The 27762-nt window shown below is 36.9% G+C and overlaps 1 protein-coding gene and 1 pseudogene across 4 annotated transcripts; one reads left to right on the forward strand and one right to left on the reverse strand.

Moving 5' to 3' along the window:
- Window positions 1-2907: 2907 nt before the first annotated feature.
- Window positions 2908-15374, reverse strand: LOC117029378 (C-type lectin domain family 4 member A). 4 transcript variants are annotated; one of them, XM_033118599.1, is made up of 6 exons: window positions 15072-15374; window positions 13123-13239; window positions 11419-11520; window positions 6766-6845; window positions 5576-5691; window positions 2908-4530 (listed from the first exon to the last, which is right to left on the reverse strand). In XM_033118599.1, exons 1-6 carry the CDS (start codon window positions 15151-15153, stop codon window positions 4386-4388), a joined length of 642 nt encoding a protein of 213 aa, XP_032974490.1. In that variant the 5' UTR covers window positions 15154-15374; the 3' UTR covers window positions 2908-4385. The 4 variants fall into 4 exon arrangements, with proteins under 4 accessions (XP_032974490.1, XP_032974489.1, XP_032974491.1 ...); XM_033118598.1 differs by having other exon boundaries at window positions 6766-6917; XM_033118600.1 differs by lacking the exon at window positions 13123-13239 and having other exon boundaries at window positions 6766-6917.
- Window positions 15375-25107: 9733 nt separating this feature from the next.
- Window positions 25108-27098, forward strand: LOC117029377 (protein NipSnap homolog 2-like; annotated as a pseudogene).
- The last annotated feature ends 664 nt before the right edge of the window (window positions 27099-27762 follow it).

Here is a 27762-nt window from a genome sequence, read left to right on the forward strand (position 1 = left end):
TGAATTGAACATGCAGGCTTAAGAAATTCCTGTATTGTCCTGAGATTATCGGACATAAAGCAAATATTCCAGGGAAGGGAGGATGCTCCTTAGCCACGGGTGTTATACAATACGTAAATTTCCCAGGCATTAATTTCTGTTTATAGAGGTACCCTACTTGTCATGGAATATCTGCCAAGGCATTTTATGTATTTCAATGATTTTAAAAGAACAAGACAAACAAATGAGAAATAAAAACTCATAGATACAGACAATAGTTTAGTGGTTACCAGAGGGTAAGGGGGCGGGGAGTGTAGATGAGGGTAAAGGGGATCAAATATGTGGTGAAGGAAAGAGAACTGACTGGGTGGTGAACACACAATGGGATTTATAGATGATGTAATACAGAATTGTACACCTGAAATCTATGTAACTTTACTAACAATTACCACCCCAATAAACTTTAATTTAAAAAATTAATTAAGTAAATAAAAATAAACAATGCTGCAGTGGGAAAAAAAAGCAAACACATATCCCCTTTTTTGGTATTAACATACCAGCTTACATATATCTGTAGCTTGCTATTGAAGAATTTTAAAAGAAGAGAGAGAAATAATTTGGCTCTATTTCCCAAATGCTCTAATTAATTTTAGTTAACAAGAGTATGTACCTTTTTGATGTGATGTTTTCGTGATTAAAAAGTAGTTGCAAGTAATGTTTATAATATGTCAGACATTGTAAATGCCTACAATAATGATAACATTCCCAATCTTTTGCAGATGAAACTTCTACATACTGAACCACAGGTTTTCCAGGCTTCTAAATGTATCATTTCACTGCACATTTCAGCTATTAGAACAGACGACCTCCCACAAAAAAGCATAAGATGCATTCAGTTGACAAGTTTCTTTAATTACATATGTTTAACTACACACCTGTAATGGAATTAATCATATTTCTAAGTTGCTTGCTCCAATGAACTAGAATGGCAAGTAAGTTTAAAATGGCATCCTTTTGCAAAGAACTCAGACTTTTAATTCACTATTATAAAATAAGTTGGTACTCTTTGCCCAAGATTGGTATTACTGAGTTTTTGTTAAAACAATCTTAGTGATTTGCTTTGTTTAAAACAACTCAATCACAAATGCCACTGTCTCTGAGATATTTGAAATTTTTGTTTCAGCTTAGGTACATATTGAGTGAACACATTAATCTAGGCAGAGAAAGTTTTTTCTATGCCTCTACTCCAGAGACTAGCACATATTTCAGATAAAAGGGACAATTTTTTAAAAATACTAATTTTGAAGACTTCTAAAAAGAAGACCAGAAAAAGGTCAACACTATGGCCTAAACCACTTACCCAGAAGATATATACATTGTACTTTAGTTCCAAAGTACTTTATTATTAAAAGCAAACAACTTTTACTTAAATTACTTTATTTACCATTGATGTATGTAAGTCTGGGCTCTTTGTAAAAATCAACATCTAATAAAAACATGACTTTTGTTTACTGAGATTTAAACTTGATGTGATTTTTCAAATAAAGTCGATGCTTTTAGAAACATAGTGAATGTGTTCCTAGAGTTCTGAAATAGTATATTAGTAATTTTACGTGAGTAATACCTATTTTAGAAGCTGGAGAAAGAAACAAGAGAAAATAACACAAAGAAAGCAATTTGAATGCAATTTCTAAGTTTTCTTTTTAGGGCTCTGAATTTTGCAATGCTCCCTAGAGTCAAATTACGAATTATTCCATTGGTTTGCGTATAAAAATATGCTATGGAGAACTCTAGAGAAAACAGAGAACTTCATAATCTTGGTTCAAAACTGATATAATTTGAAGGTGTCTCAGTTATATATCAGTATTGCTGAAAAATAAGCATAACTTAGTGGCTTAAAACAACTATTTCGTTATTTTCTGCCATTCTGTCCATTGATTGGGACTCAGCTGGATGATTCTTCACTTAAATGTCACTCTTTAAACAATAAAATTACATAAAATCTACTACATACAATCTTGATTTAATGGTGATCTAGGGAAAATTTTTTAAAATAGGCTCTGAACCACATTCATAAATGTAATGTGTAGAGAGGAGAAAAGTTCCAGCACTGACTAATATTACCATTCTCCTTTTCACTCCGTTTTAAGCACATTTATTCTGACAATCAAAGGCATTTAATAATGTGGTTCTTTTTGCCCTTCCTACAATCCACTCCCAGATGATTGAAATATAATAATAATGGGAAAATCTCACTGTAAATAAAGTTTCCCCAGAATTATTATGTAAGTTGCTCTCTGGGAAATAAACTGGTAAATTCTATATACAATAAATATGATCAAACCTGTATAAAAATAACTAAACTTTAGATATTGTCGGGAAATGAGTGGCAAATGTAATTACTCAGTTGTATCAAGAAAATCAGGGTATGATCTCAGGTCATATTGGGAAAACCACGGTGAGAATTAGCTTTATCATGATCAATTATAACTGCTATACTACAGCAATGAATTACAGGCTTTATTGTAAATATGATATTTTTTTTTTTTTAAAGATTTTATTGGGGAAGGGGAACAGGACTTTATTGGGGAACAGTGTGTATTTCCAGGACTTTTTTTCCAAGTCAAGTTGTTGCCCTTTTAATCTTAGTTGTGAAGGGTGCTGTTCAGCTTCAAGTTGTTGTCCTTTCAGTCTTAGTTGTGGAGGGCGCAGCTCAGCTCCAGGTCCAGTTGCCGTTTTCTAGTCGCAGGGGGCACAGCCCACCATCCCCTGTGGGAGTCGAACCGGCAACCTTGTGGTTGAGAGGACGCGCTCCAACCAACTGAGCCATCCGGGAGCTCAGCGGCAGCTCAGCTCAAGGTGCCGTGTTCAATTTTAGTTGCAGGGGGCGCTGCCCACCATCCCTTGAGGGAGGATATATTTTATATTGTTGTAGAAAGAAAATGATCTATAAGAACTTTGGTAAAAAGGGGACTACAAATACACCAGAGGACATTTTGAGTGGCAACCCCTACATAGAAACCATAAAACTTAACCAAAGAAAAAAATGCATCAAAATACCTGATGAATAGAAATCTGTATCAACTCACCAGTGTTAACCTAAAAACAAAAGGCCAAAGTGAGAGCCAACAAGCATTTGAGATCCAAAAGCTATGATTCAGGCAGAAACCCAAATAGCGTTCCAACGATAAGTTGAAGACAAGGTGTGTTTATGAGAAAGGTAAGGGGAACAATTACATGAATAGAAGGAAGGGATTTCTATCGGTGCAGATAGACTAACATAGTCATGTTAATTCTAAAGAATGTCTTTTAATTTTCAGCCAGGTAGTCATAACATCAGCTTTTTTTCTTATCCTTGCAAACAGTTGTTTGGGATACAGTGCTCCTTTAGGTCCAGTTCAAAGATTATTTTGCAAAGTTTTAACATCCCAAAGGAGTAAGACATGCAAGGCACTTCCTCTGGGATGGCAACTCCAACTCCCTTTTTAAAGTGGCTCTGTTTATATTCTTTTTCACACCAGCAATAACTATAATTCTAAATATCCAATGCTCTATCTCTGATTATCCTATGGCTGTACTCTGATGTTAAATGACAATCCAAGACCAAACAGAGAATGTGAAGAAGCCCAAGATCCCACTGGACCAAAGCTGGAACTTATCTTACACTGAGGTATATTATATTCCAACTGCTACATAGTTTGCTTTCAGTGAAAATAATAAATCTCTCTGAGAAATGGAATGTAATATTCAGTATTATTTTCTTTTGACCAACCCATAAAGAGAAAAATCCAGATAGATGGAGGAACCAGCCACATCATATCATATAAGTATCGAACCCCTTAGCAATTAGACAAAAATTGGGAGAGGAGGCTCATGCTTCCTCCGTTTGTCTGCAGATAGGCTCTCCAGTATGGGTCTGCACATGTAAAATGCTCAGTATATTTTCATTTTATTAATGAATAAATAAATGAATGTATACACTGATTTTATCATAGGTGGACTAGGTGACAGCTTACTGGAAAATTCTATGGAGATCACTTATGCAAGCTTATACATGAAATTTAAAAAGCAAATTAGGGGCGGCCAGATGGCTCTGTTGGTTAGAGCCTGAGCTCTTAACAACAAGGTTGCCGGTTCAATTCCCTCATGGATGGTAAGCTGTGCCCCCTGCAACTAACATTGAAAACGGGGTCTGGACCTGGAGCTGAGCTGCGCCTTCCACAACTAGATTGAAGGACAATGACTTGACTTTACTTGTAGCTGTTGGGCCATGGAAAAACACACTGTCCCCCAATATTCCCCAACTAAAAAAAAAAACGTTTTAAAAAAATAAAAGTGAAAAGCAAATTAGCTCTCTCTTTAATGGTGGACACCAATTCAACCACATGTTCACGTAGAATTTTCATTCATAAGTAGATCTTCATCACCTTGCAAATTGATCTGTGAGATTCACCACAGGGGATATCATTCAAGCCCCAATTCTGCCAACGAGCATTCAGAGCAGCACAACGCTCATCAGGATGACTGCTGGGTTCACCTGGGTGCCAGAATCTGAAAGGGGGAGAAAAGGATGAGGATGTGTCTTCAAATAGTGAGAAGGGTTAGAGACAGTGAGGGAGAAAGCTGGCGTTTAACTTTGTGAAAGTCAAGGCAGATATGCCCAAATCATTCCTTTCCTACTTCTCATGCAATGTTTTCTCCATCTATGTCTCTGGCATTTCCCTTGAAAACTATGCCTACATCATCCAGTACTGTGTTATCTTACTGCATAAACACTTTCCCAGTAAATATTCCAGAGGTTCCCTTCTATTTGTCCATCTATATGCCCTGTTCCTAGGGTACTGTCACTGTATAGGCTCCTTTAAATGATGACAAGGTTTTACCCTGGTCCCCTGGTTCCAATTCCAAGTATCAATCAATGTAGTTTGTTTCCTTTTTTTTTTTTCTTTTTTAATGTACTGCTTTTGGAGTCTAAAGAAATAGCTAAAATCTCTGAATCTGCTACTATCCCTGTTATCTTGGACAAGTATTTTAATTTCCCTCATTTACATACCTAAAAAAACAAAGAATAAAGTAATACCCTATATATTTTACCTAAGGACCAAAGGCAGTAATGTACTAAAATGTTCTAAAGTACTTAAGAGTTTCAAAATAACTTCATAAATATGAGATATTATAAAACTATCAGAATTTAGCTTATTTGCTTTATGAGAGAATATTATCAATTGGTTATAATCATTACAGACATAAATATTAGTTATATTTAGAAATATAAATGTACTGGTTAAAAGCACAGACTTTGGAATCAGATAGACTTGGTTTAAGGACCACTGACGCCACCACTGGATAATATTCACTGAGGTATCTAAACTCTCTAAACTCAGCTTCCTCAGCTCTACAAGGAGAAAAATTATGTGTGCCTCATAGAATTCTTTGTGATTAGATAATAAATAAAATTATTTAACATAGTGCCCAAGAGTTAAAAGAAGAGTGAGCTATTTTATTTTAATACCTGATAGTTGGCATTGATAGTTGGGACACCCTAAATTCCTGATGATCCAAGACACAGGATTCCTTTATCTAATTCTATACTCACGTGGCACTTTGATTGTATGGTGTCTGATCAACCCATTGCCAGTGTCCTGTCCCCTCTGGGTCTGACAGCCCCACAAAATAAGCCCAGTTTTTATCCAGTTTCCCAGTGATAAATTCCTGAAGGAAGAAAAGAAAGCAATTACAGCCGTTAGAGTAGTCACGTTGAATTGATTTCTTTATGGCTTTAGGGAGAAGAGAAAGAAAGGAGAAAATCCAGGAACAAACACATGGAGGCCCTGCCCAGGATCCTAGGCCTTCTCTGGCTGTGCAGTGCAGGACCATACGTAGACATCACTTGTGAGCATATTTGTCTTAATCTATTTGGGCTCCTATAACAAAATACCACAGACTGGGTGGCTTATAAACAACAGAAATCTATTTCTCACAGTTCTGAAGGCTGGAATCCCAGAGTAGGGTACTAGCATGGTGGGGCAAGTCTGGCACCTTCTGGCTGTGTCCTCACTTAGTGGAAAGGCAATGTAGCAATTTGGGATCTTTTTGATAACAACACTAATTCAATTTATTGGTGCTCATGACCTAAGCACCTTGTGAAGGCCCCACTTCCTTATACCATCACCTTTGGGAATTAGAATTTCAACATATGAATTTGGAGGGGACACAAACATTCAGTGTATAGCAATGTTCAATAGAGATGGAAGCAATTTCTATCCATGGTCATAGTGAATTCTCATCTCAGACTCACTTCCCTTCTTTTCTTCACTAAGAGATGATATACTTCAAAGTTATGCATGAGAAAACATTTGCAGATTAAGTTATTTTCCTTTCACAACCTCAGATTCTTTTACTTCATTTCTGATTGTTGATGGTGACTCTTCCTGATTGAACTTGATTTCCCTATTTGACCTAATACCCCTTCTCTGTTAAACTGTAATTTATAAAATATTTACATGTGCAATAGTAAACTGATATTTCAGGCTAAAATAATTTCATTCTTCCTTCAACCCCCACATATTATATTTTAAATGTCCCCATTTATTTTGAGGGAGATCAGTTTCATGGAAGCAGGAACGAGGTGTGGAATGTAAAGGCTTAAGTGACCTTTCCTATGTATTTTAAAGTCTTTTGCCACAGCACATGTTTTGCTCCAAAACAATGAAAAATGTTCTCCTTAGCCAAAAGGTGTACAAAACCCACACAAAATTCCTGACTTCATTATTTATTAGAAAGTACCTGCTCAGCCTTGGTGTTGATCACTAGCAGGTGAGCCTTCATTCCTGAGCAGTTCTTCTCACTCTCATTCCAATTCTTGTCTTTAGTAGAGATAAAGTAGCAATTCAAACTAAATGGCTCCCAACCCTTTGGGCAGCAGCTCCAGTCTTTCTCTGTAGTTGATATAAGGCCATATAGGTACAATATAAGAAAAGTAATTCACAAAGTATGTGTTAAAATTAAGGACAAAGGGGGATCACATGGAAACCGGAACTCCTGTCTGCATCCAGAGGTAACAAGGAGCCCCCGCCCATCAGGTGTAAAGGTCAAGTCTACCTACAACAAGCAGTAACAAAGCAGGGCCCCCTTTCCCTTGCTGGAGTGCAATCAGGAAAAGCCAGCTAAAACAGGTTTAAATAAGATCCAGACACTCAGAACATTATACAGACACATCTAGGTTTCAGTGGAAAATCACTCATTATACCAAACACCAAAATGTTCTCAAAATTAATATAAAAGAAAAAGAAAACAAAAACATGGTAATACAACAGAAATATTAGAATTATCAGACTTTTTTTTTTTTAAGTTTATTGGGGGAGACAATGGTTAGTAAAGTTACATAGGTTTCAGGTGTACAGTTCTGTAATACATCATCTATATATCATGTTGTGTGCTCACCACCCAGAGTCAATTCTCTTTTCATCACCATATATTTGACCCCGTTTACCCTCTTGTACCATCTCCCTCCCCCGTTACCCTCTGGTAACGACTAAACTATTGTCTGTGTCTATGAGTTTTTGTTTCCTTATTTATTTGTCTTGCTCTTTTGTTGCTTTCAGTTTTATATCCCACATATCAGTGAAATCATACGGTTCTTGACTTTTTCTGTCTGATTTATTTCTCTTAGCATAATAATCTCAAAATCCATCCACGTTGTCGCAAATGGCACTGTTTCGTGTTTTCTTATGGCAGAGTAGTATTCCATTGTGGCACATATACCACATCTTCTTTATCCAATCTTCTATTGGTTGTTTCCATGTCTTGGCCACCATAAATAAAGCTGCAATGAACATCAGAGCACATATATCTTTACAGATAAAGGTTTTCCAGATTTTTTGGGTAGATACCCAGGAGAGGGGTTGCTGGGTCATATGGTAATTCTATTCTTAATTTTTTGAGGAACCTCCACACTGCCTTCTGTAGGGGCTGCACCAGTCTGCATTCCCACCAACAGTGTATGAGGGTTCCTTTTTCTCCACAGCCTCTCTAACACTTGTTATTATTTGCCTTGTTGATGATAGCCATTCTAACTGGGGTGAGGTGACATCTCATTGTGGTTTTTATTTGCATTTCTCTGATGATTAGTGATGTTGAGCATTTTTTCATAAGTCTATTGGCCATCTGTATGGAGAAATATCTGTTCAGGTTCTCTGCCCGTTTTTTAATTGGATTATTTGTTTTTTGTTGTTGAGTTGTATGAGTTGCTTATGTATTTTGGATATTAGCCCCATATCCGAGGCGTTGTTTGCAAAAATCTTAGGTATTAGATCCTACTTGAATGTTTGGTAGAATTCACTAGTGAAGCCATCTGGTTCTGGACACCATTCATTGCTATTACCATACTACTGGCTATATTCCTTATGCTATACCCTACATCCCCAGGACTACTTTGCAACAACCAATTTGTACTTCTTAATCTTTTCCCCTTTTCACCCACACCCAACCCTACTCCCATCACCATCAAAATGTTCTCTGTATGTATGAGTTTGTTTCTGTTTCATTTGTTTATTTATTTTGTTTTTTAGATTCCACTTATAAGTGAAATCATATGACGTTTGTCTTTTGCTATCTGACTTACTACACTCAGCAAAATATCCTCTAGGTGGTATTGACCTAATTGAATTGAAAACTTATGTCCACACTAAAATCTATATGCAAATGTTTACAGCAGCTTTATTTATAAGCATCAAAAACTGGAAGCAATCAAGATGTCCTTTAACGAGTGGAAGGATAAACAAACTTTGGTACACCCTACAAAGGAATAGTATTCAGTGATTTTTTAAATGAACTATTTAGTCATGAAAAGACATGGAGGACCCTTAAATGCATATTGCTAAGTAAAATAAGCCAGTGTAAATTGACTACCTGCTGTATAATTCTAATGATAAGGCATTCTGGAAAAGGCAAAAGTTTAGAGAAAGTAAACATTTCTGTGATTACGAAGAGTTTGGGAAGGAGGAAGGAGCACAGGAAATTTTTGGACCACTGAAACTATTCTCTGTGATACTGTAATAATGAATATATGACATTATGTATTTGTCAAAAATCCATAGAACTTTACATATTTATTGTATGCAAATTTTAAAAATTCATTTAGGAGGTCAGGGGATCCCATGAAAGAATGAAGACTGTGACAATAGAACCTAACTGTATTACAAGTGTAGGAAACCACCACACTGAAGAGGGTCGGGTGTAAGGTGATGACCTAAGTAACTTCGGAAATGGAGTCTATAAAAGACAAAAGAAACTGTGCATAAGCTCTGTATTCTAGATATAAAGTTGTTTCCCATGGTGGTATAAGTTTCCGATTCTGATACTATTATCTGTGTTACTTGGAACTGAATAATTAAGTAAATGTATTGGGCAATGGTGAGAACCAGAGTTGTCACTTAAAGATATCAAGAGGTGTAGACTAGAATGATGCATGTGACAATGGATTAGAGTTGGAGACATCAGTAAAAACTGATATTTAACTTATTATAGATACATAGTTACATGTAGAAATATTCATAGATATATATACATAGATGTATATACACAGGTTAGTACACACATTTATATTTTTTTGCTCTATCAGCTGAGAAGGCCTAAAAGACATGATACCCCAGTAGCAATGAGCATACCTAGTGTCCAGATCTTGGTTTCTAATGCCGTTCTTCAATAACAGGAGCCATGGCTCCTCAGACCCAAAAAATAACCTCTCAGGATTTTCTGGTAACTTAGGACACATCTTGTTGTTAATGGACGCACAAAATAAATCAAGGTAAAGCACCAAAGCTCACAGACACAGATCAAAGCTGTGGCAGCTTGATGCTGAGATGCTGAGTGCAGTTGCCCGGGAAGGAGCTTGGCGGGGCCACTCTTGCTGCTCAGGTGTGTGCTGTCTCTGTTAACAGCTTGCTGCAAAACAAACAGTAACTGCTTTGCTTGCTTTTTGCTTTTTTTTGTAAAAGCGAAAATCCTCTTCAGATTTACTTCGGTTAACAAAAACAGGTGCTAATTTAGGTCTTTTGTATAAGTGAAGTGGCAAAATGCAAACTTCTGAAAAGCGGGGGATACCTATATTTTGTTATGGCAGCCCAAGCAGACTAATACAATGCTCCACCTTAAAGGACAGGGAGGCTAATTCCTCAATACTTAATTGTGGGCTGCATACAGCAACTTCCCTCCAAAGAGTACAGTATGGAAAGGGGGGGTGGAGAATAACTTTATCCTGGAGAAATATGACAAACATTACCTCAGCCAGGGGATCAAAGTCAACATCAATTGTCAAAAATTATGTTGATGGTATATACATTGATATAATGTGATGAAAATGGTACTTCATATCTGTGATCTTCCTCTCAAAAACCCAATAACCCCAGTCTAATCATTAGAGAAATACCGCTAATTTCCAATAGAGGGGCATCTGACAACATACCTGGCCAATATTCCTCAAAACTGCCAAAGTTATCAAAACGAAGAAACATCTGAGAAACTATCACAGCCAAGAGGAGCCTAAAGAGACATGAAAACTAAATGTAATGACGTATTTTGGATGGGGTCCTAGAATTTAAAAAAAAATAACATTAGGTAAAAACTAAAGAAATCTGAATAAACTATGAAGTTTAATTAATGCTAGTATATTAATACTGGTTCATTAGTTGTAATGAATGTACCTTACTAATGTTAAGATGTTAATAACTGGGGAAACTGTGTGCACAGGGGAGGGGAGTGACATGGGAACTCTGTATTATCTGCTCAATTTTGCTATAACCTTAAAACTGTTTTTTAAAAATTGTCTATTTTTCTAACAAATTCACATTCATATTTATATCACTATAATCATCTTTATAAAACAAAACTATAACTTTCTCTTCCAACATCTTTAATCCTAGTCTCTATAGGTAAAAGCCTGTAAGAGTATTTTATGTGTTCTTCCAGAAATGTTTTATGAACATACAATATGTTTTCTTCCATCACCATGTGATATATAGATGATGTATTACAGAACTGTACACCTGAAACCAACGTAACTTTACTAACAATTGTCACCCCAATAAACTTTAATTAAAAAAAATGTTTTTAAAACACAAATGGATTAGATCTCTCTTGAGAGAGTAAGTTTTAACTGATATGTGAGAAAAAGAGCCAGTGTGCACAAAAATTTCGGAAAGTGAAGGCTGAAGAAATCCAAAAGCAATGTAACCTTTTTTACAACTAAGACTATTTCCTTGCACAGACAAATTAAAGATATTCACATAAGAATTTTAGATCCTATATATTTGTATACTAAAAGTTTAAAATGATCATGAGACTCAACTTGTATGATCTGTGAATCTTTTTCACAGAAATATTGATTGAGGATCCTTACACGGTAGTCAACAACTGAATTATAGGAACATTAATTTTTACCTTCCATGGTCAAATTTTCTTTCATACAGTCCAAAGCTGTGTGAGTGAATTCTTTTACAGTCTTTTTTTCTTTAAGAAGGTGAGAATATTTTTGAAAGAAAACTGAAAAAGAGATTAAGACCATTCATTTTCCTGGCGGTGTTATATCTTTGTTCTTTATTGTTACTATTCTTTATAGGAACAAAACCTACAAATGCCTAATTGTGCAGAAGGAACCTGACTGGAAAGATTTCCCATCACCCCATATTCAATGTTATCCTAAACCTACTGATTTTGAAACCATAAATTTCTCCAGAAATAGCTGAAAGATCATTAGTTGAAAGAGTACATAACAGGTCTATTATATATCTAAATGGACTTATCCATATTCTCCTTCAATGCTAAATATATGATGCATGCAAAAGCTAAGGCTTGGAGAAAAGAGAAATAGAGAGAAAAATGGCTTCTGCTTCCACCACTGCAATAAAATTACCCTTGCAACGGTCATCAGTAATATCCTAGGGTGCCTTCCTTTGACCTCCCAGTTCTCTTTCCCCTTAACTCCTGGTTTCAGCCATGATCAGCTGATTGCCAAATCACAAAATCATGAGCTAAATAAATAGTTGCTGTTTTCATCTACTAAGTTTTTGACTGGTTTATTAAGCATCAGAAGATAACTGATACAGTCACCATCAGGGAAAAAAATCATTCTTTAGAATTGTACACGCTTCATGATTTGAGCCCTGCTTATTTTTCCCACCTACAACTTCATTTCTCACAGTTCACTTAGCACCATATGTTCAGTCATTTATACTTGGGTTTCCTAATATTTTTCCATGCTCTCTCACATCTCTGTATCATTTTTTGGTACACACAGCTCAAGATGTCACCTCCTTCAAGAAGTCTATTTGGCCTTCTGTGCTTCTTACCTATACAACGCTTAGTGTGCAATGTTGTAACCACTGGTTCATGTGACCAGTTACCACCATTCTCTGAACTTTTTGAGACTAAGTCCTCTGTCTAGATTTTGTCTGGCACAGTATCCAATATAAAGGTGACGGCCATCCTTGCTTATTGAATGACCAAATGAATGAATAAAATATCTACCCAAATGTATGTACTAGTTTTTATGCCTTTTAACAACTTGATAAATTCTTAAAGCCAAAAATAAACAGAAATCCACCTATTTGCCAATTTGGCTTTTAGATCTCACAAGTCTTGTGCACGAAGAAATAATTCAGGTAAATAATAATTAAGAAATAATTAAGGTAAAAATTCAACGGGAAATTCTTCCTGGAATATTTCTTCCCATCTCCTTGTCTACCTGCTCATCCTCAAATCTGTGTATGCAAGAATATATCTGTGTATGCAAGAAGGCCTCGCCTTATAAATACTACTAAGGAAATCTAGATTTGCTGCCACTTACACAACTGTCTAATGTAGAAATGGTACCCTACAGATTTCACTTTACAACACAAACACATTGTACAAACATATACTCTTCGATTTCTATTAAGAGAGTGGATTCCATTATTTTTATAGAAAAGTAACTAAATTCAAATAAAAAACTTTCCAGTGGAGTCCCACTAATTATATCACCCCCTCACCCAAAGAAGACTTTTTTCCTAGATTTCTGGATAAAACCATTGTTCAATATCAGTATATAATGGATATCCTCTCTTTGTGTAAGGCAGACATTCCTTATAGTTTCATTTTGATACTTACTGATGAAAGCGATAAAAAATGAGATTGCCAATAGCAGCAGAAGTATCAGCAATGAGAGAAAAAGTGCTTTGGAAAAACCAGGGTTACTTTTATAAGGGCTGGTCTTCTCTTTGGGAGCTGAAGGAGAAATTAAATTAGTTTCATCAGTAATATATTCTGACTTTTAATTACTCTTTCTCCTTCTCTTCCTCTTGTCCCTTTTCTTGGATGACATACTAGATATTACTAACAATACAGCATTTGAAATAATGTAAAACTACGAAGGAAATAATGTTCATTATAGAAACTTTGGAACATAAAAAGCACTAACTTCTGCCATTGAGGACAACTATTGTTAATATTTTGATATATATCCTTCCAGCAATTTTTAGAGTATATACCAGGGGTGTCAAAAAAATGTATACACATGACTTGTATTCATCTTTTGTTATCGGTGTATATTGAGTATTACAATTTTAATAGTTTTTTTCTTTCTTACAATGTGTATACATTTTTTGGCACCGTGTGTGTGTGTGTGTGTGGGTGTGTGTGTGTGTGTGTAGAGAGAGAGAGAGACAGAGAGAATATATATACACACATACATTTTCCTACGATTGACACACCATATATCACACCATATATACTGGTTTCTGACCTATTATTTTTGTACTCGCTATATCGTGAACATTTTTCATACTGCCATATTTCTTCTACAACACTCTCTATTGTGGTTGCATAGTATTTGATTATATATATTTAAATAAACTTCCAGATTGTTTCCAACTTTAACTACTTTAAATAATACCATAGCAGATAAATCTTTATAATCATCCCTTATTACATCTTTAGGATAAGGTCAGACCTTTTTAGTCAACATTTCATGGTTAAGAATTATTTTCTCAAAGTTATGATACATTGCCGGGAGGGGCAAACCCTCAATAATATATATTATGATCTCATTTTTAGAAAAAAATACATATACACATTTATGTATATCTCTATCTAGAAGGATGTACACTAAAATGTAAGTTATAGTTATCTCTAGATGGTGAGAATAAAATAAAATTTTTTATGTACCTCTAGTTTTTAGGGTTTTTTTACAGTGAACATTTTAACATATAATAAAGAAGATATATACATTTTTAAGGGGAAAAAGAAAAACAGGTTTACAGAGCATTCTCTATGTCTCCACAGAAGTGTCTTGGAAAACATGAGCAATTATGAGATGACCCCCCTCCCCCATGGCTTCTTATACTTCACTTGCCTTTTTTCTCTCGTTTTGCCCTATATCTGAGATATTATACGTGCTACTCAAATTACCTTTTATCGACTCCCAAACTTAGTTGAATCTATTTCAGAGATGCAGTATTCAACGGATTTTCTGATTACAGAGCAATTTCCCTTGAGATATAAGGGACTTTTTAAAATAAGACTTTGTAGTCTTTTATCTGCAATGATCTTTTGTTCCACTTTAGTCCAGTATAAACAAATACACCCACAACACTCTCCACCAAACTCTTTCCCTCTAACTAATCAAGAAACAAAGTCCATACACCTAAAACTAAAACAAGCAAAACCAAAAAACTAGAATAAACAAAAAAGAAACAAAGCTCACTAATTCATCAATCTGCAGGGACTACAGATAATTTAGTGGGCTTTGTTTCTGTACCCAAATTCTTGACTACAGTCTCACTGAGCCTCAGAAGACACAGGAGGACAACTTTTCCACATAATTAGCACTCTCCTTAGCTCAGGACTAGAGTGGATTTCTCACACCTCAGTTTTATTATAGTACAAATGTACAACCCCTAATGCTTATCTTCAAGCAACTCAATCGTCTGAGAATCTTATATTTCCAAATGTGGCCAATCAGAAAACCAGCAAGTAATATCATCTATGCTTCATTTATAGTATTTTTCCTTTATCCTTCACCTCATCATTAACTCTGACCACTAGAAAATGTTTCTTACCTGCCGGAGGCTCTGATTTGGTACCTGAGGACTTGGATTCATTTTTGAACCTCACTTCAGCATAAGTAATCTCTGAAGTCATATTGCTAAGAGATCTACTTCCTTCAAAAAATCTCTCTCATCTCTTCCTTAAAACATTTCAAAATGGAAACCAAACATGATGGCAACTTGTCAGACTTCCTATTGTGCAGCTAGATGAGAACAGAGGCCCCAGTGAGGCAAGCAGCCCTAAGATGAATCTCATGAGACCTGAAAACCCACAGAGACCCAGTCTCCACGACCAGCATGGTGAAAATCATAACTTTTAAGGATATGCTACCAAAGTAAGAAAAGTAGGAAGTCAAAGGGTAGGAGAAAGAAATAGGAAGGAAAAGAAAAGAGGAACTAAGCAGTTAGAGAAATATTTTCTGAGAACTGTGTTCTGAAATCACCACAAGAATAAAATTCAAATGTTTGCATTTATCTACATGCAAACATGATTATTTGTAGACCGATCAATCTTGCCATATGTTCACTCACGCTACATTCTCATCAGTTTTGGCTGTATATCTGTCCCAAAGCAACTTTTTGGGACCACATTCTAAGAGGATCATTGACAAAAACTCACATGTGAGCTTCCCACTTTCAAGAGTCAGCATCCTCTGATGTATTGGGGAAGTGACAGTTTAGATCATATGCCTTTTAAAGCCGTACCTCAGTGCTCTCTGCTTCGCTCTGCTGCTCTTAACTGCATCATGAATCTCCATTCATTTTGCTACAGCCAACTCCAGCAACCTCTGAAAGCATCTCTTTCTATTGGATGTTAGAGGACTAGGCCACCCTTCTCTATCCCTTTAATCCCCACAACACCACAACAAAAGGCTACACAGGTATATATTACTATTTTATTTTAACAGTTAAGATAATTGAATGGAATCAGTTTAGAAGGAGATAAACTGAGTGCTAAATACGATTTTTTTTCCAAAGGCCAAGAGAAAAACACTCCCAAAATTAAACCCTTCATGTTGAATTTTTCCACAGACATGTTCTCCTGCGTGCGCGCACACACACACACACACACACACACACACACACTCTATATTTCTATATCTAAATATGTTGACAATATGAGTTTACACTTCTACCTCTAATTCCAATCCAACACCAAAGAGTTATTTCAGTTTTCTCCCTTTCCACATTTCTAACTTCTGTGACAGTAAGAAATTCACTTCCATTATCTTTAACTTATTTCCTTATTGGATCAACCCCTTGATTCAATCAATCTTTAATCTTTGTCACCACTTCCTCGCTAAGATGCCCTTCTCTCCATGACTGGGCTCTGAGCGCCCAATCTAGGCCCCCATCGTTGATGATGCCCTCTTCATTCTGCTTGGGTGTTTTTGCACAAGGCCAGCCAACCCCTATGGACATCCTACTCACTTTGCTCAGGCCTGATATCCTATGCTAGGCCACCCTCCATAAGAACGCTCTCCTTGCTCTCCCTAGACTGATTCTAGATGCTGATCCCTCATCCTCACTTGGAATCCATCCTTACCCCACTTAGGCTCTAACATCCTACACAAGCTCGCCCTCGTGTGTAAGCCCTCTTCACCCTGCCTGGGCTCTGACTCCCCATATTGGGCTGCCCCACCACATGGACAGCCTCCTTAGCCTGCTCAGCCTCTGAAACCCACACCAGTAAGGAAAGGGGAAGAGCTAATCCATACAAATTTCTAGCAAATAATTACTAGATCTAACAAGCACTTGCATGTGGACAGGTGTGAATGCACACACCCTACTCCAAATAATAATCATTGACTATGAGAGGCTTAACAATGTAAGCTTATAAAGAGAATGCACAATTTGGGGAATATAATTAATAATGTTTGTAGGGTATCCAATGGACACTTGTCTCATTAGGGAGACCACCTCAGGGATGATGTAGATGCCTGATCACTGCACTGTACACCTGAAGCTGAAGCTGAACAATAATGAATGTCAACTACAAGTTTATATATATGTGTGTATATGTGTGTGTGTGTGTGTGTGTGTGTGTGTGTGTGTGTGTGTGTGTATACAGTTACAAGAAGTGGAGTACAACATTAGGAATAGAGGCAGTGGAAATGTAATGGCTGTGTGCGATGTCAGAGGGGTAATAGATGGGGGGAGAGGGGCAATCACTGTGTGAGGAAAATAAATGATAAATGTTTAACTATTACATTGTTTTATACAATGAAACTAATAAAAAAATGTTTAAAAAAAATAAAATAAAATAAAGAGAATGCAAACTATATTCCTAAAAGCATCTTTCTTTCTGTGGAGTAAGTCACATTCTAACTGGATTATATTGTATCACAAGCAACCCATAATCTGAGTGGCTTACGACAGCAAGCATTCATTTCTTACTCACATTACATGTGGGCTTAGGGTCTCCTGTAACTTGGCTTGGCTCTTCAGTATTTCCTCATTCTAGAACCGAGGATCATAGAGCAGCTCCTTGTAAGCGCAAACATGTAGTAACATTCAAATCCTCTATTCAGATAATGTGTACATTATATCCACTTTGATTCCATTGGCCAATGCAAGTCACCTGGATAAACCTGTGAATAGGGAAGAGAAGTACACTCTACCATACAAACACATATGTCAAGGGCAGCAAAGTTTAGTACTCACACAGAGGAAGAAATAAACACTTGAGAACAATAATATAAACTACCCCAATCCTTTCCTCTTAGTCATATGGGCTGCCATGACAAAAATACTATAGACAAGGTGGCTTAAACAACAAACATTTATTTCTCACAATTCTGGAGACTGAGAAGTCCAAGGCAGCAGGTGACAGCAGATTCAATGTCTGGTGAGTCCCCCCCGCTTCCTATTCATAGATGGCCATCTTCTCACTGCATCCTGATATGGCAGGAAGAGCAAGGGAAGTAAGTTCTCTTGGGTCTTTTATAAGGACACTAATCACATTCATGAGAGCGCCTCCCTCAGGACCTAATCATTTCCCAAAAGCCCCATCTCCTAATCCCATCACACTGGGGGTTAAAATTTCAACATATGAATTTTGACATCCAGTCCATAGCATTCTTTCAACTATTAAGCCAAGGGCTCTCTGGGGCAGTAATCTCAAAAATGGAACACAACTATCCTAGGTGGTATAAGAGGATACTTTAGGACACAGAAATAAAACACTAGAACTTATACATATTTAAAATATTAAGGAAAATAAGCTGTATGAATATCATATGCACTTAGTGTTGGTTGCAATGTCATGTGTGGTAAGGGATCTATCATGAGGAAACAGTGAAGGTTCCACAACCCTGAAAAGTTGATGGTGTACCTTCACTAGTTCATTCACTTTCTGCGTGTGATGTGATGACATCTATGCAATTAAGAATTTGGGTGGCCTTTGTACCCAGTTTCCAGGAACCTCTAAATCTTTGGTATTTCCTGAGTAATGAGAGTGTCTTCGTTACATATGGTGAACCTGGATACTTTATGTTAATGAAGTCACTCACAGTGGGCTCCTAGATAGTTTATGCTCACAAGATGATTCAAGATGGGGACTGGCCAAGCCAGAAAGACCAAGCAAGGGATTAGAGTTGGAGAGTTGAGCCATGAGATGTCAGCCCAGACAGGAGAAAGATGCTGAAGATAGAGTTTGACCTTGTGTCAAACGATTCAATCAAGCATGCCTACTGAAGGGGTTCAGAACAGGTCTCCCCCAAGATGTGACACTTTGGCACGTGAACTATTTTGAGCTGAAAGCAATTGAGACACTGTGGGCTCACGAGAAACTTCTTTGAGACTGGCATTTTAATAGCTAGACTGAATAATCAATTATTGGAAAGGACTAGTGTTTAACAGAAAGAACTGAAAAAACATGGACTGCCGTATTTTTTTCTTCTGACCCTACTTTTAAACAGAGAGATAAGTTGATATCAATTATTGGGGAAATAAAACTGTTTTATGTTTTTCCATTGCTGGTTTATGATGCTTTTATCAAACCCACACAAAGAGTAATAATCAAGACTTCTTGGGCTTCTACACACAATTCATATGATATGATGGCCATATAATAGCAATCCATGGACTAGTACCAGTCCATGAAGAAGTTCTTAGTACCAGTCACTCTAAAGGCCATCTTCACCCTTGATCTTCTTGGTTACGTGAGTCAGTAATTCCCCTTCCTTCCTTCCTTCCTTCCTTCCTTCCTTCCTTCCTTCCTTCCTTCCTTCCTTCCTTCCTTCCTTCCTTCCTTCCCTCCCTCCCTCCCTCCCTCCCTCCCTCCCTCCTTTCCTTCTTTATTTATTGTTATGAATCAACATGGGTTTCCTCCATGCAAATACTCCTGCTAGTAGAGTAAGCAACAGTGAAAAAGATTGCAATAATGGTTAACACATTTGAGCATACTATGTCCTGTAAACTGTGATGCATATAATGCTTTTATTATCTCACTTAATATTCAAAATCCTCCTGAAAAGTATGCATTGTTATTCCTCATTTTGACCAATGAGGAAATTCAGAGTTTGAGAAGTTAACTAATTGGCCAATAACACATATCCAATAAAAACAGACTTTTAATTTTAACCCAAGCCTGCCTAATTCCAAAACCCAAAATTTGTTTGTATTCCAAAAATTTAACTTCCAATGAGTGAGCTACCCAAGCAGGTATTGCAAAATTGTCTTTTAAGGATATTACAGAAAAGGGTGTTTTCTGCAAAATTGTCATTAAATCTCTTTCAAATCAAAGATTTTATAATTCCTGAGTCTAAAAGAATATTAAGTATTTTGATTAAAAAAAAGAGTTTATGTAGTGGCTGGTGAGATATAGTAGAAAGAGATGTGGGTGCCCAGGCCTCCTACTGTTGAATATTATTTTTATACAAATCTTGGGCAACAAAATATAGGTTGTGGCAACCTGTCAATGGTTGAAAAACACTCCTCCTGACAACAATCAGCCCCTTAGAGTTTCCCCTACTGAATAATTGCAGGCTGACCTTCAATCATCAAGTATTTATTAAGTATACCTTTTGGAAAAAGAAACTACATTGGCAGTAACATCAACAGACCTCTTGTATGGTATACAGAAAAGTTGTTAGGAGCATAAATCCTAAGAGTTCTGATCACAAGGAGAATGTCTTTTCCTTTTTCGTTTTCTTCTTTCTTTTCTTTTTATTGTATCTATATGAGAAGATGAACGTTAGCTGAATCCATTTTAGTAATCATTTCGCAATATATGTAAATCAAACCATCATACTGCCCACCTTAAACTTATGCAGCGATGTATGTCAATTATTTCTCAATAAAACTGGGATAAATTGTGCTAACTTTCATCAAAATATGTCTAAGCTTCTGAGCATAAATTAGCATAATTAGTCACCCTTATTTATACTCTATTTTTCCAGCTTTACTGAGGTAAAATTGTGTAAGTTAAGGGGGTACAAGAAGATGATTTGATACACATATATACTGTGAAATGACTATAATAGGATTAGTAATCACCTTCACAACCTCATATAATTACAGGTTTTTTTTTGTGATGAAAACATTTATAACCTACTCTCTTAGCAAATTTGAATTGTATTATGCAATATTGTTAACTACAGTCACCATGCTGTTCATAAAATCCCCAGAACTTATTCATCTTAGAGCTGGAAGTTTGTACCCGTTGACCAACACCGTTCTATTTCCCTAATCTTCCCAGTCCTTGGTAACCACCATTCCACTTTGTTTCTATGAGTTCAGCTGCTTTAAATTTCACATATAAGTGAGATCATATAGTATTTGTCACTTTTTTCCAGCTTTACTGATATTGACATATAACGTATGTAAGTTGAATATGTACAAAGCGATGATTTGATACATGTATATATTGCAAAATGATTACAATAGGATTAGTTAACACATCCCCTCACATAATTACCACTTGTGTATGGGTGTGTGGTAATAAGATTTAAGATCTACTATCTTCACTTTCAAGTATATAATACAGTATTGTTATTTGTCACCAACAGCAAAGGCAACAAAAGCAAAAATAAACAAGTGGGACTACATCAAACTAAGAAGCTTCTGTAAGGAAAACTATCAACAAAATGAAAAGGCAACATACAGATTCGGAGAAAATATCTGCAAAGTATATATCTAATAAGGGGTTAAGATCCAAAATATATAGAGAATTCATACAACTCAGTAGAAAAAACAATCCAATTAAAAAATGAGCAGAGCAGAAATAAACCCACACCTACATGGTCAATTAATCTATGACAAAGGAGGCAAGATTAACACAATGGGGTAAAAACAGTCTCTTCAATATATAGTGTTGGGAAAATTAGACAGATGCATGCAAAAAAAATGATACTAGATCACTTTCTTATATTACATACAAAAATAAACTTAAAATGGGTTAAACTTAAATGTATTCGTAAGACTTGAAACCATAAAACTCCTAGAAGAAAACATACGCAGTAAGCTCTTTGACATTGGTCTCAGCAATATTTTTTTTGGATATGTCTCTTAGGGCAAAGACAAAAGCAAAATAAATAAATGGGACTATATCAAACTAAAAATCTTTTGCACCACAAAGGAAACCATCAACAAAACAAAAAGGCAACCTATTTAATGGAAGAAGATATTTGCAAATGATATATCCAATAAGGGGTTAATATCCAAAATATATAAAGAACACATACAGCTCAACATCAAGAAAATAAACAATTCAATTAAAAAATGGGCAGAGATAGTTCGATTCCTCGAGTCCCACAAGGGATGGTGGGCAGCGCCCCCTGCAACTAAGATTGAACACAGCACCTTGAGCTGAGCTGCCACTGAGCTCCCAGATGGCTGTTGGTTGGAGCGCAGCCTCTCAACCACAAGGTTGCTGGGTTCGACTCCCGCAAGAGATGGTGGGCTGCGCCCCCTGCAACTAACAATGGCAACTGGATCTGAAGCTGAGCTGCGCCCTCCACAACTAAGACTGAAAGGACAACTTGAAACTGAACAGCACCCTCCACAACTAACATTGAAAGGACAACAACATGACTTGGAAAAAAGCCCTGGGAGTCCATACTATTCCCCAATAAAGTCCTGTTCCCCTACCCCAATACAAAAAAAAAAAAAAAAAAAAAAAAAAAACTCAACAAAAAATGGGCAAAGAATATGAATAGACATTTTTCCAAAGAGGGCATATAGGTGGTCAACAGACACGTGAAAAGATGCTCAACATCACTAATCATAAGGAAAATGTAAATAAAACCACAATGAGACATCACCTCCCACCTGTGAGAATGGCTATCATCAATAAATCAACAAACAAATATTACCAAGGATGTGGAGAAAAGGGAACCCTTGTGTACTGTTGATGGGATTGCAAATTGGTGCAGCCACTATGGAAATCAGTATGGAGGTATCTAAAAAACTGGAAATGGAACTACCTTATGAACCAGCAATTCCACTCTTAGGTATCTAAAGAAATCCAAACGCTAATTCAAAAAAAATTATGCACGCCTATGTTTATTGCAGCGCTATTCACAATAGTTAAGACGTGGAAACAACCGAAATGCCCATCGGTAGACGACTAGAATAAGAAACTGTGGTACATTTATACAATGGAGTATTACTCGGCCATAAAGAATGAAATGTTACCATTTGCAGCAATATGGATGGACCTAGAGAACATTACGCTAAGTGAAATAAGTCAGAAGGAAAAAGTCAAATACCGTATGATCTCACTTGTATGTTGATCTAAAGAATAGAATAAATGAGCAAACTAATCAGAAGCAGTCTCAGAGATATAGAGAAAAACTGAGGGTTGCTAGAAGGGAGGGGGTGGGGATGAGGGAGAAGGTGAGGGGATTAGAAAGCACAAATTGGTAACTACAAGATTGCCATGGGGATACGAAAGACAGTTTGGGGAATACAATCAATAATGCTGTAAAGATTTCGTGGGGTGTCAGATTAGGGAGACCACTTCAGGGACAGTGTAGATGCTTGACCTCTGTGCTATATACCTGAGGCTGAAGCTGAATAACAATGAATGCCAAATATAATTTAATATATATATTGTGGTCACAGGGTGTGGAGTACAGCACAGGGAATAATCAATGGAATTGTAACAGCTATATACGATGTGAGAGGGGTAGTAGATTGGGGGAGGGTGATTATCACTTTGTGAGGGGTATAAATGTCTAACTATTACATTGTTTTGTACACCTGAAACTAATAAAAAAAATTTTTGGAAAAAAAATTATAAAAGAAGCCTGAGAAAACTTTAACCCCACCATGTGAGGTTATAGTGAAAAGACAGCTGTCTATGAGGAAGCAGGCCTTTACCAGACACAGAATCTGCCAGCGCCATAAGTCTGGAGGACTTCTCGGCCTCCAGAATTGTGAGAAATAAATGTTTGTTGTTATAAGCCACCCAGTTTATGGTATTTTTTTTAAGCAGCCTGATCAGACTAAAACAAATGAAAACAAACCTGTTGTCACCTTTAAAAAAGTGCCCATTGGAGACAAGACTTTTTAGGAGATCAAGTGACTGCAAGGGGGAAAAGAGTGTAAGGACTGGAGAATAGAATCGTTGCTTCTTATGGCACTAGACAAAAGAAGAGTAACAAGCTCAAAGCCCCACATTCTTGGCTTAAGGTAAAACCCGGAAACCAGAATTTCTATGACTAGGTTTAAAAAATCCTTTATTATGTATTGCTGTAGGGTGAAGAAGCCAAAAACCAAATTCTAAGTTTGATTCTACAAGTTAGAAAACTACAAACTCAGTTGAATTCAACTAGCTTTGCTAGGTCTCTTATTTTTTCATGTACAACAATCTACATTTATTCAAACAGTCATGTCCTCTTCTTCTGGAACGTCGTAACGTACCAAATGCATCTGTCTGGCTGATGATCTTAACTGGGGCTTATTTTTGGGGTAGGTCTTATTTTAGGGGAAACACGGTTGGTCTCTTAATTGAAAACTAGAGGCTTGATTATGATAAAATGTGATCTCAAGAACTGATAAAGAGATATATAAAGGACTCCAAAACATTCAAAGTCTGATGAGTTTCCTTTGCCCACAAAAACAGTAGACATGAGAGCCTGAATCCACCCTGTGGTTACTGCCCAAGTATTATACAGGTGGAATAAATAATGTGCAAATGGAAAAATCCCCACATGGTCTCTTAGACCTGTGAAGATCCATTCCGATGAAAAAGCCAAACTGAAGTCCCTAATACTCCCCTTTCGTAACAAAACAGTAAACCCCAAATTGTAAAGCATCCGTTAGGAAATCACCGAGATTGCTACTACTATGAATAGCAAAATTTCAAAGATGGAGACTTGGCGATTCCTATTATATTCTTGATTTAATTCACCCATCTTGCCAATAGAGATTGGTCTCAGAGAATGGCAGTGGATTATCACAAATTTAGTCAGGTGAGGTCTAGAGCAAATCAATGTAGTCTTGGTCCTATTAGTACAGTATATACTATTAATATGGTGGATAGCTTTTCCACCACTTAATAAGCAAGAAAAATCAGAATCAATGAGCTTTTCCTCCTATCAGAAACAACAGCATAGCTTCACCATCCTACCTAAGATCTACATAACTCTTTCATTCTGTCCTACCATTTATACTGCAGAGAACTTAAACATGTCACCATGTCACAGGACATCATGCTGGTTCATCCACTGATGGTACCATGCAGATATCATGAGGGGAGCAGGACAAACAGGTACCTTAGGTGCCTTAGTAAGTCTCATGCTACCAAACTTCTGAGTGGTTCTTTGTGTGGTCGCCAAACTAGCAGTATCAGCATCACCCAGGAAGTTGTTAGAAATGGAAATTCTTGGGCTCCAACCTAAACCAACTGAATCAGAAATTTTGGGGTTGGGGCACAGAAATCTGTGTTTAAACAAGCCCTTCAGGTGATTCTGATGGATCTCTAAGGCATTTAAATATCCCCTCCAGAATGAAAGTGATAGCACTTCTATAAAACATTTAGAGAACTGTTTGAAAGCACATATAATAAAGATGTTTATGAAAGTGATTAATTTCAGGATACCTTGACATGATCAAAAAATAGACAGCCATCCATAAACACAAACAGGTCTAGGAGAGCTCTGTGGTCCACTTAAAAAACTTTAGCTGCATGACCATGGAGCGGCCTCGGCCGACTTGATGTTTTCCAGTAACAGACCTCAAGAAGACAGCTGGTTAAAATCTTTATTTGTCTGGAAAGTTGATCCAAGAAAAGATGCTCACTTTAGTCTCCTAGCCAAAAAGGAAACAAGCAGTCTGTACAAATGACAGATTCACAATGTTCAACTAGAAGACATAGAAGCATATAACAAAATTTATCAAGAGGTGTTCCCAAAGATGTATGAAGATAAACATTACCCTTGTACTTTGGTAGGGACTTGGAACACGTGGTATGGCGAGCAGAATCAACATATCCACCTCTGGAGATATGAAGGAGGCTATCCCACCCTCACAGTCATGAATAAAACTCAGAGAAAATCAGGAATTTGTGGAATACTGGAAGGCAAGAAGCAATATGTTTCTCTCTGGGAAGAATCAGCTGTTATTTGAATTTAGTTTCTGGAATGAGCCTGTTCCAACCAGGACCTAATGTATATGAACTCAGATCTTACCAACTTCAACCAGGAACTATGATTGAATGGGGCAATTACTGGGTTCATGTAATTCACTTCAGACAGGACAATAATGAAGCTGTTGGAAGATTCTTCTCTCAGAGTGGGCAGTTATATATGGTGCATCCTCTTAGGGTTTACAAGGATCTTCATACAATGGAAGATATACGGAATGCAGCATGGCATAAACATGGCTGGGAAGAATTGGTGTATTATGCAGTTCCACTTATTCAGGAAATGGAATCCAGAATCATGATCCCACTGAAGACCTCGCCCCTCCATTAAAGCTGCAGAATTTAGACGTGCCTACATAAATTTATGACAAGTACTTGTCATAAATTAATTTTAATTGCATATCAAGTGAAAAACACTCAAATGTAAACTGCTGTACATAGCTTATGAGAGACCTCTTTTCTTTAAAATTTACATAATTAGAAGGAAACTATTACAGTTTGACTAATGGAAATGTACTCTGTAGTCCTCTTTCGAAAATCCCTGTGTTTGTTAAATATAACTTATCATATTGAAACACTCCTCCCCACTCTCTGGGAGAAGAGGGCTCAAACTAAAATTTGAATCAGCTCTAAATAAGAATCTATCCATGAAAAAAGCTAGCCATTTCTTTATAAAAAGTAAATCTATTTTATAATTACAGATTTTTTTGGATAAATTTCTTATATCAGATAGAAATACAAATTTTATCATGTTTCTCTATTAAGTTTTTTTTTTTTGGAGTCTCAGACTAGGAACAAATTATGAGTGTACTCAATACCTGAATGTTTTAATTCACTCTCATTTTCAATCAGTCGGCATGGTAAACAATGTGTCATTACTAAGCTGGTAGTGGCTGCCAAGGTACATTTAATCAGTAATTCAGTCTTCATACAGTGTGTTGTGATGTCTCTGTATAACAGGGGAACAATGGCTTGAACTTGTGTACCGTATGTGATTTTGAAATGAACACCCTGAACAGCACTAATTTTTATCTGTAACATCTTTCTATAACAAAACAAAAAGCACTAGAAAAATAGGTTTTAGTTTGTAAACAATCACTCATGACCTCAGATATTCTCCAATTATTCTAGTAAGCTCACAGCAGATACTTCCATGATCATGTATGAGAGGTGGTGCATGGTGGAGATTTAAATTAGCATAATGCTGCATACTTTGTCTAGCTCTGTTTGATTTAGTTTTTGATACAGTGTGCTGATTTTGTGACTATAATCATGTAAAAGTTCTGTTGAAATGAAATATTATGTCTGACCCCCAAATTAGTTAATTTACATGTAAAAGAAAGTGTGAATAAATCTCATATCAAATATCAAACTTTTACATGTGAATGGTTTTCTCCAAGAACATATAAAAGTCAATAAAATCCTAATTTAAAAAAAAGAAAAGAAAGAAAGAAACTTTAGCAACACAGTGGAACAAAAACCCTGAGAAGAACCACACAAGAACAGACGGAAGACAGTTTCATTTTGCCCGCATCCTCCCACCCCTCCAGCCAGCACTGCTCAGCACCAAGAGTCAACTACCCAGAGAGGAAGTTGATCACTCATCCAACTGCTCCTTTCCCAGTAAGGGAAAGGAATAGTTGGGTGAGTGATCAACTTCTTTACCATTTTGAGGAACTTCAGAAAGCTCCTGCTTCAGTGTCACCACACTGGCAAAGTTGAGATGCATAGAGATGGCTAGGAACAAGGGAAAAAAGCAGGGGCTACCAACATCAGCCATACAGCAGGAGAGATCAAAGTTCAGTGATCTGCTCTGCAGACAAACCCAGCAGATTTCACCACTGCAGAAACTAAGCACTTTAGTGGACCACCTGCAGATTTCACTCAGCTTTCACCTGAGTCCCTTCCCACTCTTTCCAACACTTCCACCTCAACCCTCACTGGAGTCTTTGAACCACATCTGCAGCCAGTTCAGGTCTCTGCAGCTGCAGCAGCACAGACCCCAGCAGGTGACCCCAAACACCATGTGCACACTTGAGGCTAGCCTCTCCTGCTGTGCCCTTGCATGCTAGTACCAGCCACCACTGCAGCCACACCCCAAGGGGGAACTGC

Source organism: Rhinolophus ferrumequinum, chromosome 10 (genome assembly GCF_004115265.2).
Source record: "Rhinolophus ferrumequinum isolate MPI-CBG mRhiFer1 chromosome 10, mRhiFer1_v1.p, whole genome shotgun sequence".
NCBI lineage: Eukaryota > Metazoa > Chordata > Mammalia > Chiroptera > Rhinolophidae > Rhinolophus > Rhinolophus ferrumequinum.

Excerpts from the sequence above, each read along its gene's own strand:
- LOC117029378 (XM_033118598.1), bottom strand. The coding sequence starts at position 15,153 with ATGACTTCAGAGATTACTTATGCTGAAGTGAGGTTCAAAAATGAATCC. Across the intron at positions 11,521-13,122 it reads ATTTTTTATCGCTTTCATCA|TTTTCTTTCAAAAATATTCT; the intron begins GTAAGTATCAAA and ends TCTCTTTTTCAG. Across the intron at positions 6,918-11,418 it reads AGAAAATTTGACCATGGAAG|AGAAAGACTGGAGCTGCTGC; the intron begins GTAAAAATTAAT and ends TATCAACTACAG.